General features: G+C 52.4%; 12 protein-coding genes across 12 annotated transcripts; 4 read left to right on the top strand and 8 right to left on the bottom strand.

Moving 5' to 3' along the window:
* Nucleotides 1-24: 24 nt before the first annotated feature.
* On the bottom strand, nucleotides 25-3,142 carry CC84DRAFT_1089314 (uncharacterized protein; the record flags this gene model as incomplete). Its single annotated transcript, XM_018174298.1, has 3 exons — nucleotides 25-1,669; nucleotides 1,720-1,783; nucleotides 1,834-3,142. 3 exons carry the CDS (start codon nucleotides 3,140-3,142, stop codon nucleotides 25-27), a joined length of 3,018 nt encoding a protein of 1,005 aa, XP_018038146.1.
* A 1,871-nt stretch (nucleotides 3,143-5,013) lies between these two features.
* CC84DRAFT_1144593 (acetamidase) lies at nucleotides 5,014-7,349 on the bottom strand (the record flags this gene model as incomplete). The annotated part of the gene is made up of 8 exons (XM_018176463.1): nucleotides 5,014-5,427; nucleotides 5,483-5,522; nucleotides 5,580-5,765; nucleotides 5,822-6,029; nucleotides 6,079-6,486; nucleotides 6,537-6,671; nucleotides 6,725-7,000; nucleotides 7,053-7,349. The coding sequence occupies 8 exons, from the start codon at nucleotides 7,347-7,349 to the stop codon at nucleotides 5,337-5,339; spliced, it is 1,641 nt and encodes a 546-aa protein (XP_018038145.1). The 3' UTR covers nucleotides 5,014-5,336.
* Nucleotides 7,350-7,683: 334 nt separating this feature from the next.
* On the top strand, nucleotides 7,684-9,680 carry CC84DRAFT_716162 (MFS general substrate transporter). The gene is made up of 5 exons (XM_018187137.1): nucleotides 7,684-8,316; nucleotides 8,368-8,498; nucleotides 8,547-9,097; nucleotides 9,146-9,454; nucleotides 9,508-9,680. The coding sequence occupies exons 1-5, from the start codon at nucleotides 8,017-8,019 to the stop codon at nucleotides 9,657-9,659; spliced, it is 1,443 nt and encodes a 480-aa protein (XP_018038144.1). The 5' UTR covers nucleotides 7,684-8,016; the 3' UTR covers nucleotides 9,660-9,680.
* CC84DRAFT_1163889 (putative oxidoreductase CipA-like protein) lies at nucleotides 9,531-10,655 on the bottom strand. Its single transcript, XM_018178357.1, has one exon. It carries the CDS (start codon nucleotides 10,641-10,643, stop codon nucleotides 9,702-9,704), a length of 942 nt encoding a protein of 313 aa, XP_018038143.1. The 5' UTR covers nucleotides 10,644-10,655; the 3' UTR covers nucleotides 9,531-9,701.
* Nucleotides 10,656-12,932: 2,277 nt separating this feature from the next.
* Nucleotides 12,933-15,125, top strand: CC84DRAFT_1258801 (alcohol oxidase; the record flags this gene model as incomplete). The annotated part of the gene is made up of 5 exons (XM_018184858.1): nucleotides 12,933-13,160; nucleotides 13,211-13,305; nucleotides 13,366-13,537; nucleotides 13,596-14,087; nucleotides 14,138-15,125. 5 exons carry the CDS (start codon nucleotides 12,933-12,935, stop codon nucleotides 15,041-15,043), a joined length of 1,893 nt encoding a protein of 630 aa, XP_018038142.1. The 3' UTR covers nucleotides 15,044-15,125.
* A 24-nt stretch (nucleotides 15,126-15,149) lies between these two features.
* Nucleotides 15,150-16,119, bottom strand: CC84DRAFT_1163884 (oleate-induced peroxisomal protein). Its single transcript, XM_018178356.1, has 2 exons — nucleotides 15,711-16,119; nucleotides 15,150-15,569 (listed from the first exon to the last, which is right to left on the bottom strand). Exons 1-2 carry the CDS (start codon nucleotides 15,724-15,726, stop codon nucleotides 15,202-15,204), a joined length of 384 nt encoding a protein of 127 aa, XP_018038141.1. The 5' UTR covers nucleotides 15,727-16,119; the 3' UTR covers nucleotides 15,150-15,201.
* Nucleotides 16,120-16,194: 75 nt separating this feature from the next.
* On the top strand, nucleotides 16,195-17,255 carry CC84DRAFT_718379 (uncharacterized protein). The gene has a single exon (XM_018187147.1). It carries the CDS (start codon nucleotides 16,691-16,693, stop codon nucleotides 16,976-16,978), a length of 288 nt encoding a protein of 95 aa, XP_018038140.1. The 5' UTR covers nucleotides 16,195-16,690; the 3' UTR covers nucleotides 16,979-17,255.
* A 277-nt stretch (nucleotides 17,256-17,532) lies between these two features.
* On the bottom strand, nucleotides 17,533-19,223 carry CC84DRAFT_1175510 (uncharacterized protein; the record flags this gene model as incomplete). Its single annotated transcript, XM_018180162.1, has 2 exons — nucleotides 17,533-19,010; nucleotides 19,064-19,223. The coding sequence occupies 2 exons, from the start codon at nucleotides 19,221-19,223 to the stop codon at nucleotides 17,533-17,535; spliced, it is 1,638 nt and encodes a 545-aa protein (XP_018038139.1).
* A 1,158-nt stretch (nucleotides 19,224-20,381) lies between these two features.
* CC84DRAFT_718185 (uncharacterized protein) lies at nucleotides 20,382-22,518 on the bottom strand. The gene is made up of 2 exons (XM_018187144.1): nucleotides 21,818-22,518; nucleotides 20,382-21,768 (listed from the first exon to the last, which is right to left on the bottom strand). The coding sequence occupies exons 1-2, from the start codon at nucleotides 22,145-22,147 to the stop codon at nucleotides 20,623-20,625; spliced, it is 1,476 nt and encodes a 491-aa protein (XP_018038138.1). The 5' UTR covers nucleotides 22,148-22,518; the 3' UTR covers nucleotides 20,382-20,622.
* A 328-nt stretch (nucleotides 22,519-22,846) lies between these two features.
* Nucleotides 22,847-24,360, bottom strand: CC84DRAFT_1216678 (alpha/beta-hydrolase; the record flags this gene model as incomplete). Its single annotated transcript, XM_018182833.1, has 9 exons — nucleotides 22,847-22,872; nucleotides 22,952-22,986; nucleotides 23,042-23,164; nucleotides 23,215-23,322; nucleotides 23,373-23,502; nucleotides 23,549-23,724; nucleotides 23,840-24,072; nucleotides 24,125-24,132; nucleotides 24,183-24,360. 9 exons carry the CDS (start codon nucleotides 24,358-24,360, stop codon nucleotides 22,847-22,849), a joined length of 1,017 nt encoding a protein of 338 aa, XP_018038137.1.
* A 206-nt stretch (nucleotides 24,361-24,566) lies between these two features.
* On the bottom strand, nucleotides 24,567-25,957 carry CC84DRAFT_1258795 (H+-ATPase G subunit). Its single transcript, XM_018184857.1, has 6 exons — nucleotides 25,507-25,957; nucleotides 25,437-25,475; nucleotides 25,353-25,386; nucleotides 25,295-25,303; nucleotides 25,147-25,247; nucleotides 24,567-25,095 (listed from the first exon to the last, which is right to left on the bottom strand). Exons 1-6 carry the CDS (start codon nucleotides 25,525-25,527, stop codon nucleotides 24,931-24,933), a joined length of 369 nt encoding a protein of 122 aa, XP_018038136.1. The 5' UTR covers nucleotides 25,528-25,957; the 3' UTR covers nucleotides 24,567-24,930.
* CC84DRAFT_716452 (uncharacterized protein) lies at nucleotides 25,498-26,139 on the top strand. Its single transcript, XM_018187139.1, has 2 exons — nucleotides 25,498-25,800; nucleotides 25,856-26,139. Exons 1-2 carry the CDS (start codon nucleotides 25,705-25,707, stop codon nucleotides 26,021-26,023), a joined length of 264 nt encoding a protein of 87 aa, XP_018038135.1. The 5' UTR covers nucleotides 25,498-25,704; the 3' UTR covers nucleotides 26,024-26,139.
* The last annotated feature ends 87 nt before the right edge of the window (nucleotides 26,140-26,226 follow it).

Raw genomic sequence — 26,226 nt, 5'->3', positions numbered from 1 at the left:
GGTCCGCCGTGCAAGCATACCGGCCTACCAACTCCGACCCTGGTGCCAATCATCTCTTTTTCTTGCGCGATCATCCGCCTTGATCAAGAAGTTCAGCTTCCTGATCTCTGTCCAGCGACTCAGCGCCCCGAGCTCCAGCACACTCATCCGCCTCATCTTCCCACTCGGATTCCCGATTACCACCGCTTTCCACTCCGATCCCCTCCCCTCCTTCTCCAACTCCTTAAACTCGTGCCACGCCGCCGTATCCCGCCTTGTACCGAAAGTGTGGCTCGGAATGACCTGAATCTCCTTGAAACGCCACAACACAAGAGTAAGCAGGAGCGTGAGGAAGAGCAGAATCCCCGCTGTGACACCCGTCGAAGCCTGCGCGCCAATGTGTCGAGTCATGATGCCGCCTACTTCTGTAGCCACGGCCGCGCCGACAAACGAAAGGGCGTGTGAGGCGAAGATACCAGCACTGACGCGCGGGAAGGAGGAGTAGTTTGTCTGCCGCCGGCGGTCCTCGGCGGCCATGCTTTGGAGTCTGTGGCGTGTGTTTACACCAGGCTGGAGATCGCAGGTATCGAACGTCTCCATGATCAGGCCATAACATTCGGCGATCGCAAGGATTGAGAGGAATCCCACGGCGCCGGCGAACACTATGGGTACCATAAAGGGCTTCGGACGGCTAGCCGAAGAGACAGTATACGCGAGGCCCATGAGTGGGAGCACGAGGGTGAAGATGCATCGGCGGATGAGATGGCTCGACCAGCTGACTTGCTTCTGGAACGTCATACTATCTGTGCGAAAGGCGTTCTTGCGCTCGCGAGAGAAGATGCTAGCTTTGGTTAAAGGTATGGCGAAGAGAGCGCCGATGGCGATTGACATGACGCCGAGGCCGACCATCTGGGAGTGCCACTTGTAGTCTCGGGAGAGGAGTGCCCCCAGTAGGACGATGACCAGGACGATGTGGGCGTAGATCCATCCGAGGTACAGGGAGAGAACAAGGAAACCCGGTTGACAAAGCATCATGGTGGAGAGTTTGAGGCCAGCCCACACTTCTTCGAACCAGTACTTCGGACCCTCGGTGGAAATATGGAGTTTGATCTCACCGCGAGCAACGCGCCTCGTGATGTAATTCTCGTCTCGGTCATACACCTCAGTAACGGAGCGACGGTAGGCAGAACGGCGGGTTTCAGGCATCATGACGTTGACGAGGAGCGCTCCAGCGAGGATCGCGATGGTTATGTAGAAGCCCCAATCCGGGGTCAGCGAGTCGATAATCCCAGCGCCGATCTGAAAGCCTCCAGCTAGTGAGCCAATCCAGCACCAAGACCAAAATCCCAGCCAAATGCCCATGCCGCCACCGTGTCTTCGAACGTCACTTGGAGTCGTGAATTCCTGATGGGGATGCTTGCTCTGTAAGGAAGCACCGAAGAGATCGAGTAAAAGGCTGACGAAGTTTACATTTGCAAAGCCAAGAACAAGACCAGTGAAGCCGCGAGCAATGAGCAAACCCGCAATCCAGCGGTGCTCCGTCGGTGAACGCTTCTGGCTCAGGACGAGGGCCTGGGGAAACTGTAGTGGCATCGCCAGAGCCAAAGAGGCGAGAATGTACGGTTTACGTCCATGAAGAAGAGGCAGAGGCCAACACACGTACGTCGAAAATGCAAGTCCAAAATATAAGCTGGAAGATTGGTCAGATTTCGCTTGCGTAGTGGCGATGGTTTGACTCACGCCACGTTTCCGAGAATCACACGATGATGCTCGTCGGCTAGCACATACTGGATTCGAGGAACTTCTCCAGCCTAACAATTGTCAGCTCTGGTAGATCTGTCGATGTAGGTGAACTTGCATATATCCCCACGATGATGCCTAGCACTGCCGTATTTGTACACGCAATGAACGCACAAATCCGCTTCTTTCCCGTTGTCCAGTTTCTAGCGACTGGTTGCCGGCGATGATTGCCACGCAAACTGAAGGTATGGTGGTGGGCATCTCGTACATGCAACTCTTCGCCATAGCGCCTAATGCCTTCTGGCTTGCCGACAGCATGTAAATCTTCTTCATCGAAGGAGGTATCAGAGTTAGAAGATCCATGATGGCGAAAGCGTCGGCGCGGTGAGTGCGATCTTGTGTCACCGCTTCGCCAACTGGGAATGTGCCGATGGCGTCTCCGGCATCGATCAAGACTGCCTCTCCGTCGTCGCGATCGGCCTCGGGAGTGGGAGCGGGAAATTTTTGGGCGCAGCACGTGGTCTATATGGTCACGGGAAGCCGTCGCAATGGGTTGAGGAGGGAGTAGCTGCAAAAGGTCGCTGCCAGAGCTAGCGTGGGAATGTCGTCTGTGGCCAGACCTCGAGGACGTGGACGAGGTAGATGACGACGATGACGACGATGACGACGATGACGACGATGACGACCGCAAATATTGATCATGATACTTGGGATCCTTCACATTGCGGTAAGCCCAGTCAATCGTCTCTGACTCCCTTTGCTCAACGTTGCGTGGTTGTAGTTTGGGTATATTGTGGACATGCTCCACAACAGTCTCAACAACCTTCGTATGCGTTGGCAATTGAAAGGATTGGCTCACCTCTTCGGTAGCAACTTGTAAAGGGGACGAATTTCTCATAAGATGTCGAGCGGGCTCCGAAGATGCGTCTGATACAGCGATGCTTGCATCCTCGATAATTGCGTATATCTGTTCTACGTATTCGAGTCGCTCTGTACGCTCAACCGTGTTTACAGCTTCCTCAACGAGGTCTTCCAAGCCCTCGATCGCGTTACTGAGTCTCCGATGGCTGTGGCGTTCGAAAACGCTAGGTTTCGGGATTGGCTGGTTGGGCGACCTTTGGACAGTCTGTACGAATGTGGGAGGAGATACATGCACAACATGCTGGACTGGACGGAGGCCTGAGTCTGGCGTTTCAATGCGCTTAAGGTGACCTGGGAGAGGATCCAGACTGTTCGCCCTGGAACGAATACCCAAAAACGGTTCCGGTTCCTCATTGTTTACGATCAAAAGTCTCTTCCTGGGTTCTGAGGGGCCCCTTGAAGTTGGTACAGACCGGGCAACCGATGCTCGACAAATATTTGACTCTTTCACCCGTTTGACAGCGTTGCTGGGTCGTCCGTCAGTCTCAGAAGCGATGTCCATAGATGCCAACATAGGCTGCCTCGACAGCGGTGATACCGACTTTTCACGCTTTGGGATCGAGGCACGTCTTGGGAGCGATACCAACGGCGAAGACCCTATCGAGGACCGGCCATCCAACCAAGGGAGTTTTTTCTTTGTGACCCCTGGTCGTACTTTGTTTGGAAGTCTCTCAGGAGCCTTCTTCTCTTGCTGTACGGCTTTCGCCGCCATACTAGTACTGATCCGCGGGTGAAATGGCGCGAGTCTCTGAGCAAATGAGGTGCACAAGGAAATGTATAGCTGCTGAAGAGGTCTTTCTGCGTGCTCGATTTAAGACTTCGGTAGGAGGAAACGAGCGCTACCGCGGGATGATGGGGGTGTGATAGTAAACAGAGCGAAGTGGCAGGAGACGACCAGCTTCAGGAGAGGGAACGGCAAGAGGAGTGGGTGGGCGTGACGGAAAAGGTGAGAATGAAGCTGGTCGTGATGAGATTCAGGAATTAGGCGATATGTGAGGTATGAATGAGATGGGGTGTTGTGTGATTGACCTATGGAGAAAAGCTGCGCGAGGTCTGATGTTTTGCGACCCAAAGTAGTCGCTTCCCGCGCTCTTCCATTCTTACCAAACAAAGAAGGGACCACTCCCCAAATTATATGGCCGTTCGATTTGAGAGTAATGGCCGCCAAAGGCAGACGGCTATTTCCTGGTCTTTGAGACATCACTTTGATGTACTTTGAGACTAAAATGCATGTGATCATCACACCTGTTTTTGCACGATTCAGCGTCTTGTGAAGCGTTTCGAACGAATCAAGGTAGTTCTGCGTAAAATACGCGCAGGGTAGATGATATTTCCTGTCGAAGTGGTGTCAAAACGGATGGGCAATGTGGCCCGAGGGGTGTCGCTTGATAACTCACTAAGACCAGGCACAGCCCAGCTCCTGCCGTCCTGCCGCCCTGCCGCCCTGCCGCCCTGCCGCCTTTGAACGTCCCTATCCAAATGTACCAAGCTTTAGTACCCGAATAGGTCAATACGCAGACTGGGCTCGGGATGATGAGTCATGGAGAGACTGAGCACACACAACGTTGCCGCACTGCTACAACCCCAACTCTTCGACACTGCACGCACGCAACCAGCAAGATGGCCATTCTAATACGTTAGAATTTCTCTATAGCTTCGGAAGGTCTGCTGAGTTCAAAAGTGTTTAATGAAAGCGGAGCATAACGTCCACATTGCTACTTGAGCCTTCGCAGCAAAGCTTACAACCTCATCCAAATGGAAGGAACTTTCGTACAGAACGTTGCTAGAGGTCCACTTGCCTGAACTCGATGCACAACTGGGTTTGCATATTGGCCTTCCCAAGAACAGCCCACCCTCTAGTCAGGCAAGCGACACGCGCGACAATCCTTTGGCTCCGCAGCCCGACCTATCTAATGCCTCCAAGATAAAAGTCACATATCTTAAAAACCCTATGCTTGTACGCGTGAAAACCACCGGAATGCCCACCAGTCTTGGCCACCTTGCGAAGTCAGGTACAGCATGGAACGCAGGTTGCGGCGGTGACAAGACCGAGAACGTCAACTACCTACTTTCTGACAGAGCAGATGGCATGCACCTCCCGCTTGAACAACATGGTCATGCAAAGCTCTGGGTCGTAATCTCCGGTACCATCTCCGGTACCAAAATGCTTCGTCCTAAGAAACCATTTCGCACTGCCGACGTAGGGGCGTACCGCTCGTTCGCTGCAAGCCTGTGTTGGGATTGCTCCGAAAAGCAAGATTATTGCTTGCGGCGGTTTCTACCGAAATGATATACCTAATCACATCATAGAGGATAGAAACGCAATGCTGAAGGCAGTGGTACAAGAGAGTAATCAGACTGTGTCAAAGCGCATGAGAGAGAAGAAGTAATGTATCACAGATGGCCGTAAGTTTTCCCCTGTTTAGAGCTAGGCGATAAATAGTTTATTGGCTCTCACTAACATGTTATGGCTGTTCAACGATTGGAGGCTCGTACTATGATTGGGAAAGACCTGCTGGTCGACCACGTGCATCTCATAGGAGATGGATATGCAAAATGGGATCAAATATTGTGGCCATACGTCCGAGACTATATGTAGAGCCATGAAGGAACTTCAGAAGCGCCTTTAAATTGGGAATTTGTTGAACGACCAATGAAGTCGTTAGATGGCTAAATTTTGGCCTTGATCTTCGAGGTTATGGACGACTTTGGGAGGGGTATAAAGCCTGCAGAACAGTTTCCGTCATCGCAAGAACCTTTTCTTCCTCAAGCCTCTTCGCAACAAGTCTGCAATGAGGGTTAGCAAGATCTCCACATGCTTTATCCATCACAGAAGACTCACTGCAGGCTCACAGGCATCCCATCTATCTCCTCAGGATCATCTAATCGATGTAAGCGACCGACTCCAGTGCAATACCCAACTCGGCACTTCGACATACATTTTGCGTGCACAGTCCTACATATGTCGCTCAAAGGCTTATGGTTTCCAGGGCGATCCTTCTCTTTGTCGACAGTCACTCCGCTTGGAAAAGATACGGCCGAATAGTCGACAACGTTGTAAACGCCGGTGTAGCCTACATAATCAAACTGGCCATGTGCGACGGTTGCATACGGACACGTTGGTGCTACAACCGCCACCGTTAGTCGATCTAGCTGTTTCACTGCCTAAAACTACACTTACCCAGGATAGCATCTAGGCTATCGTAAGACATCCATTGCTCCTGGTATTTCTTCTGCAGTTCGGATCGCTCCTGGTGGAGCTGCCACATATCATAGGTCCCTAGCTCAGTTGCCTCCGAATAACCCTTCATTTCGGGACGCCACGGCTCGTCAGTGGATGCTAGCAATCTTCGGACACTTTTCCCCCCATCAGCAACGAACATGCGGGCCTGTTTATAACTGTTAGCAAGAGTATTCAACCACAGGTACTTATCTCACTAGAATATCCACGGCTTTGGGATGCTGGACTGGGTCCCAAGCTCCGACAATCTCGTGACCTGCCACCTGCAGCTTCTCGACCGTTTCGTTTAAAGCTCTGGCTACAGGTGGAGTTGGGTGAACAACCCCATCGTGCCACAAAACCGCGATCTTCAGCTTGGCATTACGTTCTGCTGGTCTCCATGGAATTGGGAGGCATTTGGGATCTACCAGCCACGGTTGCGCATCTATCACGGCCTTGGAGTAGAATGTGATATCTTCTAGGCTCTTCGCCATTGGGCCGTTCACACTCATAACTGCCTCTTGGCCTGCTAGTCCTGAGCGACAGTTCTGGGTGGTAAACCTTCCGAAGGACGGCCGAAGGGTAAAGATGCCCGTACAGGCCGCTGGGATGCGAAGACTTCCACCCTGTCTTCATGTCAGATGTGCTCTTGGTCACGACTAGGATGGCCACGCACGATATCAGTTCCAACTCCTAGCACGCTTCCACCGAATGTTATAAGAGCCGATTCACCTCCACTCGAGCCTCCGGATGTCAATTTTCGGTTCCTCGGGTTCAATGTGCGACCAAATACGTTGTTCACCGACTCAGCCTGTATGCCGTCAGCCGCTAATATAACCCTCAAGGGGGCCACGCTCAACGTACAATCATCATCGCCGTTGGGACATTTGTTTTGCAATACCGCACAGCTCCTAATCGCTCTAAGATCTCAACCAGCGTAGCATTGTACGTTGCAGGTTGATCGACCAAAGACGCAAATCCAACAGTACTGTCTTTACCGATGATGTTGAAGTTATCTTTTAAGGAGATTGGTAGTCCATGAAGAGGACCAACAAGCTTTCCGGTGTTCTGGAGATGCTCGTCGAGCGATTTCGCAATGCTGATAGCCTCAGTCGGAAAAAAGTCCGTCAAGCAGTTCGTCTGAGGCGTTCATTAGCATTATGTGCCATGAGATGCTCGACCCGGATTGTACCAGCTGCTGCGCTGCCGCAGCGCGCTTACAGAATGCGCGTGTGACCTCTTCTGAGGACCATGATTTCGAGGCAATCTTCTTCAGAATCTGTGTTGCACTGCTTTCTGTGATTTCCAACTCTTTCCGGTCGAACCATCCTGACTCTCTTGGAAATGTGGTCACATCGAGCTGATCTTTAGGGGGAAATAACTGCTGCGGGATACGGTATTCTAGGGGTATCTGTTCCGCCAGTGCCAGCCTTTTACTGCTGGCGATCTCTTCCCATTTCCCAGAGGTCTGTCCCGAGAAATTCGTCATGATAGCGATCAATCATGTGCCTAAACGTGTAAATAAAACGCGGGATACGCGATGTCTTGGGCCATCTCGTCGTTATACGCAGGAGATAAGCTTTTAAACCGCAGCGGAAAGCCAACGCCACCAACGCCCCCCACATAATGCATTTTAGTTACGGAAGCATCAGATGTTCCCATGATGACGATGGGGGCGTCTGAAGCACTAGATCAGATTCGGCACAACCCCGCATTCTCGGCAGCTTTACGCAACACGCTCGGGAAGTTTTGGCGCGTCGCCGAAATCTGCACTCTTTCTCTTTCTTCTCTTCGAGACCAACTTTTGCTTTGCGCAAACCCACAGAACAGGGCTTGTGCGGAAGTACGCTTATCGCTGTTGAACTTTGTCAGTCAAGATCAAGTTGCAGCTATCAAGGCCTTATCTGAAAGGTCGTGGGTCATGGAGTAATGCGCAGTATCTATCACCATTCGGGTATCAGAGTCCGCAGGATCAGCTAGCCTAGGGTGGAAACTCCTTCGTACACAGTGTATTGGATCCACCTCTCGCACTGCCGCCTCATCGAGTCGGACCTTTTGACGCTATCGCCCCAGAGTTACATCCAACAGAACCGACCGTTGCACTTTATACTGCCTCATGCGAGTGCTCTCGCCTTGTTCGCAGTACACCCCACACCATGGCCTCATTCATCCAGTATCTTCGAGGAGAGTCACGAGTGCCTGGTGAGCGAAAGTTGATTGTTAAACTCGATTTCTTCATCCTCACTTTCTGCTGTTTGATGTACTTCCTGAACTATCTGGATCGGACCAATCTCAACAATGCGTATGTCAGTGGAATGAAAGAAGAGCTTGGATTTCATGGAAACCAACTCAATCAAATCAACACCGTCTTCACGGTGGGATATACCATTGGACAAGTGCCATGCAATATAGCCCTTTACTACGTGAAACCGAGGATTTTCTTTCCCAGTTGTATGGTGAGTCTTGTGGGATGGCAATAAGGCTATGCAAACACTGACGGTTTACAGGTAATTTGGGCTGGCCTCACAATGGCAACGGCAGGCGCGCAACATCCGCGAGACATCATGGCCATTCGCTTCTTCCAAGCTATTTTCGAAGCGTCCACCTTTGTTGGCACCCACTACATTCTGGGCTCTTGGTGTGTGAATGAGTGATATGCATACACTCTTGCTTACCCTTCACGTAGGTATACTGAACGCGAGCTTGGTAAACGATCTGGAATCTTCACAGCTTCCGGGCTTGCTGGAACCATGATTGGTGGTTTTATCCAAACCGGTATTCATTCTAGCATGGACGGGTTGAGCGGCCTGTCCGGCTGGCGCTGGCTATTCGTGATCGACGGTATTATCACAATCCCCGTCGCGATATATGGCTTCTTTCTCTTTCCTGATACACCAAGAACTACCAGAGCGCCATATCTTACGGCAGATGATAAAGCTCTCGCCATCTCTCGGGTACCCGAAACCCCAGAACGCACACCGATTTCCTGGGGCTTCCTCAAACACTGCTTCTCAACATGGTTCTGGTACTTTTTCGTCGTCCTCTGGATGATCGCCGGCGAGACAGAATCATTCAGCTCAAACGCGCTTCTGTCGCTGTACATGAAAGCTCATCCAACCAAAAAGTATACTGTCTCACAGCTGAACAACTACCCAACTGGTGTGCCGGCTGTCGGCATTGTTTCGACTTTGTTCTGGGCCACACTGACAGACTTTTGGGGTGGAAGACGTTATCTCGGTAGGGCTCAGTCTCCCCTGAGGGCTTCAAAGCGCTAATATATCAAAGTCGGGTACTGGATCGGCATCACAGGCGTGGTGACCAGCGCCCTCATCCTAGCCTACCCAGAAAGTACTAGCATTCACTTTGCTATGTATTATTGGGCAGGAAGCGTATATGCATGTCAAGCAACATTCTTCGCATGGGCCAACGACGTCTTGCGCTACGAAGAGGACAGCCTTCGAGCTGTAGTCATAGCGTCCATGAATATGGGGAATAATGCGATTAATGCATGGTGGAGCATCGTATTCTATGGTGCGAACTTTGCACCATATTTCACAAGGGGAATGTACGCGATGATTGCGACGAGCATTGCATGTAAGTATATATCCATTCCATGACGTTGATATTCTGAAGCTAATACAGTAAAGTGGCCATCTGGACGGCACTTCTCGTCTGGATGCAGAAGCGGACAGATAGGAGACGAGAGCACGAGGGCGTCTATGCCAGCCGAGAGGAGAAGGATCCTGTCTCTGTTCAGGATGGGCCTGATGAGGACAATCGCGTTGAACTAAAGGCATGATCCAATGGTGTGGGCAATGCAAAGGTTCAACAGATATTTTACTTAATGCATGATCCAAGGCACCTCGTCGTTCTCCGCCATGCGAATCGCGACGGCTGTCCACTCATCCAAGTCTTCCACTGGTAGACCAAGCATATCATTATGAAGCCCCCGGCTAGACTCGTGGTCGGCATCGCCATTCGGAAACCACGCTCGGCTGTACAGCATCTTGGTGAAAGCGCTGAAATTTCCCTTCTTTATCTCATCCATACTGTCTTTCCAGCGCTGCTCCGAGGTCTCGTGACTAATGCTCCAATCAGCATCAGTAGTACCCGTAACACGCTTGACGCTTTCAAAAATCTCGCGCTGAGTAACTCGGAAGCTCGAGATATACACCGGACTATTTTGAAACTGCGAAAGCGTAGGAGATTGGTCGTCCGCTCCGTCTGGCTTTATCTTCAAGCTCAGTAGCTTCGCGATCGCCCTGCCGCTTTGAGGCCATGTCGTGGTGTTCATGGGTGTCTCACCGCCGTCGAAGAATACCAACGAATGCTGCTTGAAGTCAAAGCCGTAGCGATCTGGTCCGCCAGACAAACTCCACTCGTACCAGAATCCGGAGGCTAGCAGGAAGTACGAGCTCACGCCCAGTTCTTTGACCTTGTTGCATGTCGCGTCGAGGCTTTGAGCAAGCAGACTATCTTTGCACATCTGCTCGTTGGCAGGATCGTGGCCGTACCAGTTGGGTAGGATAAATTGGACCTTTGCTTTAGCCGCGGCGCGGATGAGTTTGAGCACGGTGTCGCGGGGCGCAGTGACCGACATGGTGATAAGAAGAGCCTGTTGCCCTACGAGGGCGGCTACCAAGGCTGCATCATCGTCGTTGACATAATCCACCCGGACAGTGCGGATTCCATCTACAATCGAGGCGGTGCTGTCGGGACGGGTGATAGCGGTGATGGTATGCTCTCCGGTTTGGAGCAGCTGAGAGACGATATGACTGCCCATGTGGCCGCCAGCCTGTCCCACAGTCAATTGCTGCTTAACAAAATCCCAGGCCCGGGTCATGGCAAGCAAGGGGGTTAGAGAGACATGAGGCTGACAACATACCCCAATAACGGCGACTTTACGGATGTGATTGTCGTTGTCCGGGGACATACCATTGATAGGGCCGGTACCCATAATGCAATACTTTGTTTCGTTCAATGCTCCAAAGTGATCCCGATTGGTAGTTGTGAGACGGGAAGGCAATAGGAGAACTCTGAAGAGTTGGCAGCAACATGCCGGGCGTCTTCTCCTTCATATAGTGGGCATGACGCGGAGAAAGCGATCTTAGTATTCCGGACATAGCGGGGGTCACGGACTTGCATTGCGACAGTCAACGGGTTGTGAACGTACAGTAGTATAATCGGGCCCGAGCAATACGATTTTGGGTTAGCGTTGTCGCACTTGCTTCGGAGAAAACATCGTACGGTCGAGGTCCATATCTCTTGCTTCTAGCTCCAAGAAAACCATTTACAAAGCATCGTTCCGCTAAGTCCAGCACCGAGTGGCCACAGGTGATGGGCGATTTCAGGGAGTGGGGATCGCATCGCCTTGGACGGCGTTAACGAGCACGTATGTAGGCCCGAATACAATGAATCGGATAGATGTCTCTCAATTTTATCTTTCTTGGAGAAAGGGTTCACATTCTTGAAAAACTCCAGGCAATGCTGAAATACCTGCAACAAGATAGTCATGCTTGGTAGGTATGAAACTCCCGTTACTGATAGTGCCTAGTCAGCAATAACGCCGTAGGTGTTTCACGCGCACATCAAAGAGCTACGGAGGAAGAGATTGATCAGGAAGATGCTCGGGTCCGCGGCGTGAAGTTGAAGACCCCTTTGTTGAGGAGTTTGACCTTGAGAAAGATGTTAACAGTTTTCTGAATACAACACTGTACTAACTCTAAGTGATAGATAGGTAATGTAATTTCTGCAACCCGTTTCAAACCAATGACACCATGGTGACCACAGTGGCAGTTGGGGCTTCATCAATTATGAGTTATAGGAGGAATTGCCGATTTCGATTATTCGTCTATACGCAAGTAACAAGTTTTGAACAGTAGTGGGTCAACGGATTGAGTAGCACAATGCCCCACGTGGGGTAACACGGTGTACCCAAATTCTTATACAAGCTTTGTATGCGTGTGCTGTCTCAGCGCAGCTATTCGAAGTACTCTTCGGGCAATCAATCTGCGGCGTGCATGGAGATATTCAAATCGTCGTCCTAGAATGTTGTACTACTTCTGCCCCGAGCGAATGTTCACCCCGGCTTCTTGTAACTTCTACTATCTCATGTATATGTCCATTTGAGGGCGAGATCTACCGACAGAACACCTTGAATTTACAACGTTGAGATTCTCTACTTATGTCACAGAGACTCAAAGCCGTGGTGGTATTTTATCGGGATCGTAAGGAGAGATGTCTATTTTACGATCACGCGACCGATCAGTGCTATTGTCACAATAGGAACTCTGTCTCCGCTTTGAATGGGAAATCATGTGGTACTGTAGTACCTAGCGGCTGCATTAGCTCAGGGTGGCTCCCCGACTACGAATGAGCACGAATAAGCTTACACCTGCATGGATGTGATTCAGGTAGCATCGCCTTTCACGGCTCCGTATGACGCTTACGAAACGACATGGAGTACAGCCGAGGGACGAAATATTGGTCAAAGGGAGGCAGCATCGACACCATGCCTAAACCTGTGTCTGAGTTGAGTTGTTGCTCGCGTTGCTGGCTGATTTTGGTGTAGTGCGGCTGGCGCTTGCCCCGCACCTGGAGGCCCTTTCTACGCGTTAATGCCTATTTCAAGCTAACTCGCAGCATGACCTGGGTGGGGTTATTCTTCACCATTGAAAGATATTCGGTAACTAGTCGAGCATAATTACACGTTGTTTGTAACACCATGGGTAGCGCGCGCCACTAACCAAGTCAACTTCGCAAACCACTACCAGAACAGTTCTTCTAGGGAGTGAGCGCCCAATCATTGCACTGTGTCTATGACTCGGTATCGTTTGTGGAGGGGAGGTGTATTTCCGGAAAAGGCTTACATGTACACTGACAAATGATGATGGACTATCGGTATTGATGCTGATGCAGTAGTTTGCTGACGCTTCCGAGCTATAACAGGCACTACGATGCGAATAGAATGGCGCCACTCGTGGTGCCTGCCTTCGGGGCACATATAGGACTCCTTACAGGATTGCATTGAAGCCTCCTCTCTTAGCAGACTTTTCATCGAGGTCTATCAATTATGTCGCCAGAAGAGTTTACCGAGACTCCATACGACTATGTCGTAATCGGAGGGGGAACTGCGGGTCTTGTCGTTGCTGCCCGTCTCAGTGAGGACCCTAATGTCACTGTTGGAGTGCTCGAAGCCGGAGATGACAGATTGGATGATCCGCTTGTGGATGCGCCGAATCTGTTCCTGCAGCTTTGGGACAAGCCAGAGTATGACTGGAGCTATAAGACGATGCCACAGGTATGTGTGTATCGAGACTCTTGGGATGCGGACACTCACTACTCTATCAGAAAGGAACCGAGGGCCGTGTGCATGGCTGGGTACGTGGCAAGGTGTTGGGAGGATCATCTGCTGTCAATTACAACATGTTTTCAATGGCTTCGCGGTAGGCTCTCCTTGTATCCTAAATTTTTCTTGGAGGCAGTTGTGAACTGACATACTACAGGCAAGACATCGACAACTGGGAAGAGCTAGGGAACAATGGATGGAACTTCGATGGGCTGGCACCATACTATCGTAAATTCGAGAGGTACAACGCGTCTTCGAAGGTCCTCAGCTCCAAGATCAACGACAAGTACATTGATCCGCAGTTGAGGGGCACCGACGGCCCAATCCAGGTATGTTGGTGGCTTTATGTATAGGTCGTATCTGTATGTCATGCTAAGCAAGTAACAGGTTTCGTTCTGCGACGCAGACACCACCTGGAACCAGGAGATATGGCCAGAAACCGCACTCAACGCCGGATATCCTACTCCTAAAGATCCTCGTACTGGCTCCGCAATAGGTGGATTCAATCAACTCACAACTGTGGATCCTGTGACTATGCGTCGTAGTTACTCGGCCCGAGCATACTACGAACCGAACAAGGACCGGAGCAATCTGTCGGTTCTGACCAATGCGCTAGTGTCAAAGATTGACCTCGAGAAGATTGGTTCTGCGGATGCGAAGGCGACAGGAGTATATTTCATCGTCAATGGAACTACCCACCATGTCAAAGCCAACCGTGAGGTAATCGTCTGTGGCGGAGTTGTCAACTCGCCACAAATCTTGGAACTCTCCGGTATAGGCTCACCGGAAATTCTGTCCCGAGCAGGAGTGGATGTGGTCGTAGAGCTTCCTGCCGTAGGTGAGAATCTGAACGACCATTCTGCTACTGGAATATCTATAGTAAGTTATGTCTTCAGGTACTGACGTTACTTCGCTCACGTTGGTCGTAGAAAGTGAAGGACGAATATCCCACCGCGGAAGTGCTTTTCAGAAACCCAGAGATTGCACAACAGGCCATGGAGGCTTACCTTCATCACAAAGCAGGCCCATTCACTAATGCCCCGACTACTTGCGGATTCATTTCGCTTGAGCTTCTCGATCCCCAACTTCAGGACGCACAGAAGCACATCCAGTCTCTGGTCGCGGAGTACAGGAAGCTGCATCCAGATGCTGACCCGGGAGGTCGTGATACTTTGCTAGCTCGTCAGCTCATGGATCCAAAGGAAGCTGTCACTCAGTTCGTATTGCTTACCGTAGGAGCAGACATTCGTAATTGCGATACTCCATCAAAGGTCTTCATACAGGATGAGCCTGGCAACTGGATAATCCTGGCGACATGTTCCACGCGTTCCCTGTCTCGCGGGAGCATCCACATCAATTCCTCGGATCCAACGAAATACCCTACAATTGACCCTAACTACTTTGACCATCCCCTCGATCTCGACATGGCGGCGCGCAGTGTCGTCCACGCCCTCAAGTTGACAGAGTACGAACCGCTGCGATCGGCGCTGGACCTTAACGCCGACGGCCAAGTCCAGTTCCACCCATCTACCGGAGCCACGGGCATGCCTCAGACACTTGAAGAAGCTAAGAAGCTGGCGGCTGCAAACACAGTAACGGAGTATCATCCCATCGGAACTTGTGCGATGCTACCGAGAGAAAAAGGAGGTGTCGTTGACAATCACTGCAAGGTGTACGGGACGAGCAATGTGCGGGTCGTCGATGCTTCGATCTTCCCTACACACGTGCAGGGCAACATTGTTTCATTGGTGTATGCTGTAGCTGAGAAGGCTTCGGACATCATCAGGGGAAAAATTGTCAACGGAACCAACGGTACGAATGGAACGAAGATGTGAATAATCCTCGATGTGAGGTAGGGCACGGGAAGAGTCACCAGGGCGCAGCGTAGCGTGAGTTGAAGATGGTACAGTAGCCGATGCTACCAATTTGAGTCAATGGCATAGAAATCTTTGAAGTTCAAATATGGTATATTGTTCCCTACATGCCCTCACCACTACAACTTAGCGCTCGTCTGCGCCTTCTTCAGAATCGGCTCCATCTTGGTCGCCTTCATGACATCACCCTTGACCTTCAGCTTCCCGCTCATAAAGAGCTTCTGTGCGTTTGCCTTTCCTGTGACCAGCTTGCCGAAGTTCTCGTCGCTCAACGAGAGTGTGACGGAGGCCTTCTTGGGTGGTGCGCCCTTGCCGACCTCGCCGGTCTCCTTCAGGTCGATGTACCACGACTCGGTCGCACCCGACGCGTTCTTGAGATCGAAAGCGAATATGGCATTGCCCTTTTTGATTGCGTCTTTGCGGCCGGCTTCGTCGTTCTTGAGTGATGAGGCGATGGCATCGAATGCGACGGAGGAGGGGAAGGCGTCTGCGGCGTGGTGTCAGCATCCAGTTCAGAGTGCAGAAAGGTCGCGTGCATGTCGGAAGACACGAAAGGCATCGATGGTCGGAAGGACCCTCCGGTGGACTTTTGCCGATGCTGCAGATTGGTTATGAGCCTACAACGTACCTGACTTGAGAGACATTGTGGGCTAGGTGGCTGTTCTTTGTAGCTGCGTGAGCTTTACTTGTGATGTCGCGTGCGCGAGTGATAGTCGGAGTGCTACAATGGAGGAGATGTTTGTATTACAGGTGTCAAGTCAGTCCCTGGGAATAATGGCTATTTGAGAGGCCGAGCAGGCTTGTGACAGCGGCTAGGTCATCACGTCGGCGCGGATGGAATCCGGGGTAGCATGTGAATCCCATGCGTTTGCCAAGCACACTAACGAAGATGCCGAGGCTTTGATCCGGTGCACGCGGCCGCGGGCAAACTTCTCTATTCGGACGGTGATTTGAGAACCGTCAATAGCAGCTATCTGTAGCCGTGACTGTCACACGGGATCTTCCACCAGCACACCGTCACGTACTTGTCAAATTGCAGTTGAGGTCCCCTCAAATATTGAGGGTCTCAGCGATGTGTTGAGAGTGATGCTACATGAAGTCAATCGCACTTTCCGACGTCTGGGACACATCGGACCTTCAGCATCCACCGAGCACGCCAACATGGAAGTTGACCATACTATGCGTCGAGCTTCGCCTTCTTCGAGTGTAGTAGAAGACCGCAATCTCATGATCCTCCAGTGGGACGACAGCTGCGAAAGTGAAGCCCACTTCGTATAGTACTGACAGAGCTTTATATAACCGGCCCAGCAGTCCAGAAAGACAGTACCTTGGGGTTCTTCCTGCTGGAAAAGCTCGAGCGACTTCAGCACAAGCGACGGTCTCTTCATCGACGTGCTGCAGCAGCTGATTACGGTCCCTTTTATCGTATTACGGAAGACCAACCGGCAACTCGAACGCGACGGTGATACCGGCCAAGGCACGAGTACACCGCGAATCAGGCCTGCTCTTCGCCATGTACAGCGCGCTCCTCGTACCAATCGGCCTCTTCTTGATGGCGTGGACGGGTTACGCTCCAATCTCGATCTGGAGCCCTATCCTGTCTCAGTCATGATCGGAGCAGACATCATCTCGATCTTTGTGAGCGCGTACATGTACATGATCGATGCATACGAGGTCAATGAGACGAGTGTGCTGACGATCGTCGCGCTCGTCAGGTATCTAGCTACGGGTGGAATGACTGTGGTCGGCGTGCCGATGTACCAGAACTTCGGTCCGCATTATGCGCTGACAATACTGGCCTGTATTAGTGCTGCTGCGGTGCCGATCCCGTGGGCACTGTTCAAGTGGGGACCCAGAATCAGAGAAAAGAGCAAGTATGCCATCAGGCCGCAATGAGCGTTGTAGATGACGAAAAGCTACTGCATCGGTAGACCTAGATACCCCTTGGATACATTGTTCTACGCATCAAATCAAACCATGCAAGCAGGTGATCCCTCAGTCAAAGGTACCGTAGGAAAGTTCATTGAAGGATCGTGGGGTATGCTACTCGTAAACATCGTATATACATGATTTTGTAAGTTATGATAGTCATGAAGGCCGTGAGCATGATCGGCAACATTAAGAAAAAGGGCATGAAGATGCGTAGTGAGCGTCGTGAACAAGGAACAACATGAGGACAAAAGAGAAGAAGGAAACAGTCCCGGGCTCCTCACCAGAGGTCGCCACCGTTTGTGTGCGCCGTCCCATTACCATGAATTAACCATCCCCAACCCACCCAGGCCGGACGAAGGGGGTATATGACAAGGCATCGTCCGGCTCCAGACCCAACCGACCAAAACGAACTCCAAGCGATATGCAAAGATCGAGCTTTTCCTTACCGTCTCCACCCGTGATACAGTTGACAAGACACAGTACAGTACTCGGACAAATCACCGCTCTTCCCGCCAGCTCTACGCAGCCGCAGCAACGGAGCGGTGGAACATGGTCCCCCTAAATAGCCTCTTGACGTGATCGCCTCCAAAAAAGCTCTCCTTGACATGGCTGTTTGTCTTTCGCATCGAATTCTTCGGCTTGCCCAACCACCGACTCAAGCTATGCGGTCCCTTCTCCTTGCTAGTCTCGTCGATCGCAGCGTCAACCTCCTCCAGGAGCGGCCCCATGATTCTCGGCTCCATGTTGATGGGGCTCAGCACGATAGGCACATCCATGACCTCCTCGGCGTTCCTCTTCCACCGTTCGCTCCCGCTGATTAGCGTCAGCGGCTCCAGCGCTTCGTCCCAGTTGCCCTGGCGTAGCTTGACGTCCTCGAAGTTGAACTCGACCAGCGTGCGGCGGTGCTTGTGGATGAACTCTGAGATCTGGGAGGAGTCCATGATGGCGTTCTCGAGCTCCATGTGACGCAAACGGGAGAAGCGCACTGGTCGCGGGCCGCGCACTTCGCCGCGCTGCGAGGGGTGCATGTAGTCTGCGTCGATGGGCAGCATGCAGGGTTCTTTGTCCAAGCTCAGCGGTGAGGGCCCGCGCGCCCCTTTCCAGCGGAAGAAGATGCGCGTTAGGTTTCGCGATAGCGTGCGCAGGTAGGCGTGCAGGATGCGGAGGTGCTCGACAGATTGCGCCTTCTGTTTGGGGGACGGGGAGGTGGAAAGAGAGTCCATGCATATGGATAGGCTGCGGATTTGGGTCCAGCGTTTGGCAGATGAGGGTGTGCTGCCAAAGCCATGCATGGGGTGGAGGTAGAGTAGGCCACCTGGGTGGATCGGATGCAGTGACAAGGAGTTGAGACTGAACATTGGGGCGCGTTCTACGGCGATGCGTAAGGAGATGAGGGCATAGTCTACGACGCTGCGACGGTTGCTTGGGGCGTTATCGTATCCAGGGCAGGATACCTTGAGGTGGGTGAGATTGAGTAATTCAGAGAAGGCAGCGACAAAGGCTGGGACGTTGGTTGCGGCGTGGAAGAGCGGCGGGTATTGTTGAATCAGTAGGTTGGTCATCTCTAATGAGCCGTACTTGGGTGTCTTTTCGCGGCCGAGCATGTGCTGTGGTGTTTGTAGTTGCGGCTCGTAGATGAACTGTTTCTCCTCGCCAGTCTCTGGATCAATGATGGGCGGTAGCAAGGTCTCAGGGCCGTGAGGCATGTGGAAGGTGAAGGTCTTAACGTGGCGGCCTATCCTTGATAATGCCTCGATGCGAGCCGGCTTGGAGAAGGTAGAAGGCTTGAAAGTGGTAGTGAGGGATGAAAATTGGACAGGCGCCGCCCGCGTCGCGAAGTCATGGCACACCAGACGAAAATTGGGAAAGTCTTCTTCCTCGAGATGGGCAAACAGGTTGTCGCGGCAAGTATCGTTCAGCCAGAAACGCAAAAAGGAAGAACTCGTCGATAGCACAAGGTTGCATATGGGGCCAAGAGAACTGTTTGACCGCGTTGCTAACAGAGTCAATGTTGGGAGTTCATCGGCACATGCACGTAGGGGATCTCACATCGACCGTCAATAGTAGTCGCGGGTGTCAGCGGGATCTCGCCAAACAGCAGCCTCGAGCTCGATCGCGAAGCGGCAGTCGACACACTGCCATAGCTAGTGTGGCTGTCGCCTGACACCGTGCGCTTGAGCACCGGTGGTGTTCGTGGTGGGGAATACATTCGTAGATGGCATCAAATGTGAACAGTCGTAGTCGTCAAAAGGTTCGTTTCAATGTAGCAGTCGGTGGCAAAGGTGCAGGGCGTCGGAAACAACTTCAGGAAACAACGAGAACCTGAGGACCGCATTCTGTTCGCCCATATTTACCGTCACCGCATCCCTTCTGCACTTCCCCACTCTTCCACGTGAGACGCAGGTGTGAGTCAAGACGGCGGCCATTTCGGGCAGCACCAGTTTGCCGACTGCTGGATTCGGGCTGTATATTGATGTGCGAAAACACGACCATCTCGCGGTGCAAGAGCGTGTTCTTATGTCTCGTCGACGTGTTCGACGCGACGATTCGCCTTTGCTGCAGCCCCGCTTGCAGCCTGGAGCCGGGCCTGAAACGTTTCGAGGGCTGGGCCAATCGAACGCGCGGATGCACGGGAAGCAAGCGCTTTCCCGTGCAGTAGCCCGCAGTAGCTCTGCACGCCGCCTCGAAAAGCCGTGGCTGGGCGCAGAAGACCGGTGAAGATTGGTTGCGAACGGACGCAGGTGCTCCCGTCCGTCGCGTGTGCGCTGTGTTGACGCGCCGCGCATGTTTTCTCACGATGCGATTCGACAACAAACAGGGAAGCAGTGCTTCTGCGCGCATTGCGCGCGTTTTGGAGATCGGGTTCGTTTCGAATCGTGGGCATGCGGTGCCGACGATAAGATAAATACCCGCTCTATCGATACCGCGACCCTGTGGCTGGCACTCAACACCACGGCAACATCGTGGACTACCTCTTGGAGACGCTGTAAAGGCAGCAACGACTGCTAAGCAAAGCCGTTGCTCGACTGGCCGGTAGTCGCCTTACTGCTTGACCGTCGCATTACTGGACCGCTATCTGCTTCAGCCTTTCGGGAACAGTTTCGTGCGCGCATCGTGCCCTGCTTGTTGCCATGACCACGCCCAAGCGGCGCCGCAACATTGTTCTACGCGCATCCCCGTCCGCCACCTCGCGAACCCCACACGCACGGCAGCACCGCTTACAATCCCGGCTACACAACCCAGTCGCCGCCCGCGCGAAAATGCCTCACTTGCAGCACGGTGCACAGCGTCCCACCACGAGATGCTGTACATCGCCGGCCTTCAGAGAAATACTCATTGCAACCTGGGAGAAGTAACAACTGTACACAGACTTCGATCAACAGGTGAAACATCGTGATTGGATATTAGCTACCAGAACAATGTGAAGCGAGCACCGTGGGCTGCGATCGTTTCATCGATCCTACCCCAAGTCCTCACAAGGCTGTACAAACGCTCGAATGATTGGATCAGACACGCAGGCCTGAGTCTTCTGCCGCGTCGATCCGCACTCGCAGCCTGCAAACGTGTGCGACATATGCAGGTTGCGCTGTTCCCATGTCTTCTACCCCTCATCTGCGCTTCTCGTCCGAAAATCTCGGCGCGCCCTCGGGTACAGGCGGAGGGTCGTAGGAACCTCTATAACCGTTGATCGGGGGTAGGTCCTGCCCGACGGCATCCTCATAGCTGGGCGGTGCATCATCATACGCAGGCGCTTCTTGTTGGGTCGCGCCCTGCGCAGGCGGGAACCCGCTTTGGTGCGTCGGCGTCGTGGGCATCTGCGGTGCGTTGAGATCTTGGCCCGTCGCAGGCTTCAACTTCGTGTCTGCACCCACAAGCGTAGCGTCCAGAAGAGCCTTGGGCGGGGCAATGCCGGAGTAGACCTTCACAGGCAGGCGTAGTGGAAGAACAACGAGCTGGTCCTCGCCATGGTTGTAGGAGCCGTAGCCTAGACCCACGCGTACTTCCAATTCATAGAAACGGCTCAGATTGCAGGTTGTGAAAGTTGGCGCTACCGAGTTGGGCACGGCTTTGCCGGACCAGTACTCCGGATTTATGGGAATCTCAGTACCCACGGGGTCAGAGATGGAGCCGATAGGAATCGCCATGTTGCTCATACTGGCGAGGATCCAGCTGTTTGACTCAGTCCTTGTGACTTCATGCGCGCGGACTTTGGTGTAGCCAATCAACTCAATTTGAAGCATTTGTAGATACACGTTCTTTGTGCGCTCGCTCATGTTCTTCACGAGAAGTCTCAAGGGTAGATCGTGGTTCGCTGTAAGGATAGCGGGATTTGGAAGACGTGCATCCACCGTCACACGTGGTGTCGTAGTGGCAGTTGGTGACGTCGGGACTGAGGATTTTCTGTCGAAGAGGCCCTTCTTTTTGCCAACGGAAGGACTCTGGAAGTTTTCCAAGAATTGATGTTGCCTTCTTGCGTACGCCTCGCCGTCTGTAGCTGCCGGGCGAGGTGGCTCAATCGGTAGCAGAGTGAAATTGGCTGTAGCCCTGGGGTTCTCCTTGAAGAATGACGGCAAGTTTACCGTTACCTTCACATAGTATCGTATTTCCGCTTCTCCAGGGAAGCCGCTCAAGGAAGGCGGAAGGGTTCCCTTCATATGTTGCGTAGGTGTCTTGGCTACCTCGGGAACCATATTCGCGAAGGAGACATTCGTAGTTAGGCTGTTCTGCTGCTGACATTGGGTATTAAGAGGAATCTAGCAGAAGGTCTTAGTAGAAGACTAGATTCGGGGATGTTGTACCGACCTTGAACTGGAAAGGGTAGTCGTAGTTGCCAGAGTTGATCGTGAAGCTTGCTTTGGGATTGACGTCCTCCAAGCGCGTATTTGCTGGCCATACTACCTGCGTCTTGTACAGAAACTTGTGCACTTCCAACACAGGCCTCTGTTTGTCCGGACGATCCGGTCTCACAGGCGCTAACAATCGAGTGCGCGACTCTCCTTCGAGCTTGACAACGATACTGGTGATGCTGCCCGGGTTTGGAACTCGTAGATGAACCTTGCCGCTGAGTACATCTAGGTTGGTATAGTGTTGTGGACCGTCATGCGGTTGGTCGAGGTGTAGCTGAACGAGCATCTTGTTGTGAGTGCGGTCGCTGCCGCTCACGCGATACTAGTTCTTAGAGGCTGTTCTGTTTGTAATGTGAGGTGTTGTCGCAAGCGCGTGATTAGGGTGGAAGACACATGTCAATCGTTTTATCCTTGGACGGCAGTCACAACTGGTCGACTTTGTTGATGCGCTGGGGGACGTTGTTGTCAAAGCTTTGAACACAGCCGGAAGACGCGTAGTCGGTGTGTAGCTGTGAGTCTGGCTGAAGAGGCACGGATTGCTCGGAGGGGCATTTTCGCGCCCAGCTCCCTCCCCGCACACGTCATTGCTTGGGCCTGGGCGCGCTGGGGAAAGATCCAAGGAAGTTATCACATTGTCCACGCACGAATATCTTCTAAAGTCTACTGCTTCTTGCATGGTAAACAAGATCAACAATGAGCGCACCGTTCTGCATCGCGTGTTCGACATCTGGGTGCGTGCACGGCATGCAGCTCCAGTGCGGCGTTCGGCTTTGCGCAAATCCCAGCCGCATTCCCCGTCTCATTCCCCAAGCACAGCCACGACCGCAGTTCGCTGAAGCCTCTTCCCTCGCGGGCCTCCCCCAACACTGTGGCAGCACATGCACACTCCTCGGGTAAGGCTAACTCAGGAGCTTACGCGTAACGCTTTGGGGGCCATTTCGGATTGTCACCCGTTTGAGCCAGGTGGCAGAGACGGCGAGATTGCTCACAGGCCTTCTTTCGCCAACATGTCTGGTCCTGGAGTCAGCGGGAATACGATTACAGAGATGAGAGGCGCGTTGCGTTGTGACGCAGTGCCTGGGTGGCGTACCTGCTATGTCAAGATAGAATGCGACAGCGTTGAAGCTATTTCGAATCAGCACTTTAATTTCACAAGGCGACAATTGGGATAGAGACTCACTTTCGTTTGCTTCCAGTAAGCTCCCAGAAGAACCACTTCAGGCGGTTGGTCCAATTTATCAAATCCAAGTGGCTAACGCCGACCAATGTGCCTTTGTAATCTCCCCACTGGCTTGATGCCACACTATACATGTTAAGTGCACACTCGGCAGAATGTGTAACGTGAGTTCATACCTGACAAGTCCATCATTGATCCCGCCTTCTCTCTGCTTGATAATTGAATGCGACAGCGCGAACACGGACCAGGACGACGGCTCCAAGCTTGCACCGTAGGAATAGTACCTGATGATCGATCAACCAGCACGTCTTTTAGAAGGAGTACGGGCGCTCACTTGATTCCTTCTACATCTGGAGTTTTGGGATTGAACTCCTCTTTCATATATGTGCGCGTCAGTTGGGAGAAAGCTTCCGTTTCCAGTCCAAAGTATTCCATGATTCGATACAATCTACGGATCTGGCGGGCTTCTTGGAGTTAGATGGGAGCTCTAAAACGGACGAGCCCACTCACGACCTATGGTGTCGAACATGTAGTCTGCGAAAGCACTGCCACGATGAGGTGTGGCAATAGTTGTCAACGACAGAACCCTGACATTCCCAGGCTTCAGTCGAGAGATCATGTATCGTGAGTCGAGTCCACTGCAGTCATTCAGCTGAGTCCGATTGTCAAGAACGACTTCTGTACCCCTGTTGAAGAATCAGCCCAGGTACGGTAATGTTCCAGTCTCACTAACGCACCATACTATGCCTGTCTCAAGTTAGCCTTCCATTATATACTCGTGTGCAATGGTCCTAGTCTTACGCAATGATGTTCACGGCCTTTCCTTGCGCCTTCTGTGCTATGTCCTCTGCTAAACGCATAGCTCTAGCCTCGATACTGCCAGAGGCTGGAACAGCCGCCACGATGACCTCAATGCCCTTCTCCGCCAGTGCATCCTTTATGCCTCTCCAATATTGTATTCCCGGAAGAAATTGCCCCGCAAGCCGGAGTTCATCGAAGCCTAGGAGGCCATGGGCGAGGACAACGGTGTGTTTCTACGTGGTCATTACAAATCGAGCGAACATTCGAGGCGAGTGCGCTACATACGGGGGTATCTGGTTGGTGTGAGCAACTGTCATCATCACGGGAAATGTAAGTTTTGTACCATATTCATCTCTGACCACCGCGTATTCGTCTTTGAGGCTGCGTCCAATGTCCTGCAGCCGCGGGTCTTCCTTCCGTGCATGCGCGTTGCTGAACGCGCGTCGCGCATAAGGTGTGAAGATGGCGCGTCGTGATGTTCGCAGCGAGCAAAGTCTCGCGTGTACAATTGGCCGTATCATTGGTCGCCGTGCATCGTTTGATGATGTGAGTATGTGCGCGCGTGGGCGATGCACTCCGTGTTGGAAAGTTTGGAGATGACGTAGTGCACACTTGCACGCGCCGACACACGACCAGGGTCTACCACACTTGGGGTACGGCACCACGTGAGTTCATAATCACTACATTTGCGCATGATCGAGTTCGGTAGCGCCAGTGGGTACAATAAGCACGAGGTCGTAGATATTGACGTGTATGTTGTCTTGGCTACATGGCCCAACTTGAACGATGCACCAAACCACTCCTTTGTCCCAGTAGATGCTGGATAAAAGGCCGAAAGAAAGCTAGTCTGCATGTTCAAGGTTGGTTTACTTTGTAATAATGCAAACGTGTACGTGACGTGGCGACATGGACGGTGAATAGTTCAGAATCGTAATATTCGTACTCCATCCACAAAGCTCCTTACGTTCGCTTTACATGTAGCAAGCATGATAAACCCGCAAGACCTCTTCTAATAGCTGTGCAGATCGAATCAAGGCATATGTCCTCGAGAATACGTATTGGCAGACTGCTTCGGCTCGTCGGAGAAGAACTCAGTCGCGTCCCCGCGGCGGCTCAGGCTTCGCATTCGAGGCAACCTCGATGAGCTGCTCTACGACCTTGGATCCTGATTTCTTGCCAATATCGTCAATCTCCTTGACTTTGCCGTCGGTGTCCTTTTTCGCATCATCCTCAGCCTTCTTATTACCAGAGCTATGCTATGACGCCGTTAGTACAAATGTCTGGTGGCCGGGTGTGTGATTGTGGACCTCTTTCTCGAACTTCTGGAACTCGTCCTCCTTCTCCTTTCTGTAGTCTTCGATCTCCTTCTGCGCTTCGCTTCGGGCGTCCTTCACTCGCTTCGTACGGTCTAGTGGGGTCAGCGCAACGACTCAGATGTCGGCAGGAGTAGCATACATTCTCGTGCTGCAATTTGTCAGTTGCAGGTCAGCATAGTCCATAGGTTACGACGTACCTTGCTGCACGATCTTCTGTGCCTCTCGTTCGGCCTGAATACTGTGTGAGCAGCATGCGGGTAGGCGTGGACTAGGCGCCTTACGTCAAGCAGCGTCTGGATTCCTGCGGAGTTTTGGGCAGACTAGAAGCTGTCAGACCAAGTCTACGCACACTCGAGTCAACGGGCTCACCATGATGGGCGTGTGAAATCGTGGGTTGTATTCACGAGCTAGCAGAGTACAGAGCGCATCGGAGGTGCATGGCAGCACTCCGCCAAGGTGCAGCGCGGCGGCCCAAGCTCTCCAAAGTCTCTCCACCGAGAGAATCCCGCTTTCCGCTCCACTCGTCCATCTCCCGTTGATACTGCAATCATGTCGCGCGCATCAAAGCTGACACTTGCTACCACTTCGCTCGGTGCAATTGGCATCGTCGTCTTCGTTCACTACTCTCAACGCGCAGAGAAAGCTGTACGAGCTAAACTGCATCTGCTGTTCTTCACTTGTGACTGACACATGGACACAGGCTATGCACGCAGGTGTCATCCGTGACTACGAGCAGCAGCGACTGAAACGCGAACGACAAGCCGACTTCGAGATGCAACGGGCTCTTGAAGAGGAATACAGGAAGGTCCAAACCGTTTCGGACGGTGGAGGACCAGCAGCATACCAAGGCCGCGGCACAGCATCTTAGTAGCAGCCATATTCCGTTTGCGCAAATTACAGGCCTAGGCAGTGAGGCTCTCACCGGAAAATTGTAAAGCATCGAGGCCTCCATCCGCTACAGCTCTGGGTGCTCAAACCTCGCCCGCCCTGCTCCGCCCCGCTCCGCCCTACGACGCCCAACGACGTTGAGATAGCCTTCATGGCTTTACATTCCTCCGACCAGCAGCCAGG

Source organism: Paraphaeosphaeria sporulosa, assembly GCF_001642045.1.
Source record: "Paraphaeosphaeria sporulosa strain AP3s5-JAC2a unplaced genomic scaffold CC84scaffold_4, whole genome shotgun sequence".
Lineage (NCBI taxonomy): Eukaryota > Fungi > Ascomycota > Dothideomycetes > Pleosporales > Didymosphaeriaceae > Paraphaeosphaeria > Paraphaeosphaeria sporulosa.
Note: the sequence above shows the minus strand (reverse complement) of the source record. Positions and strands in the feature narration are given on the sequence as shown.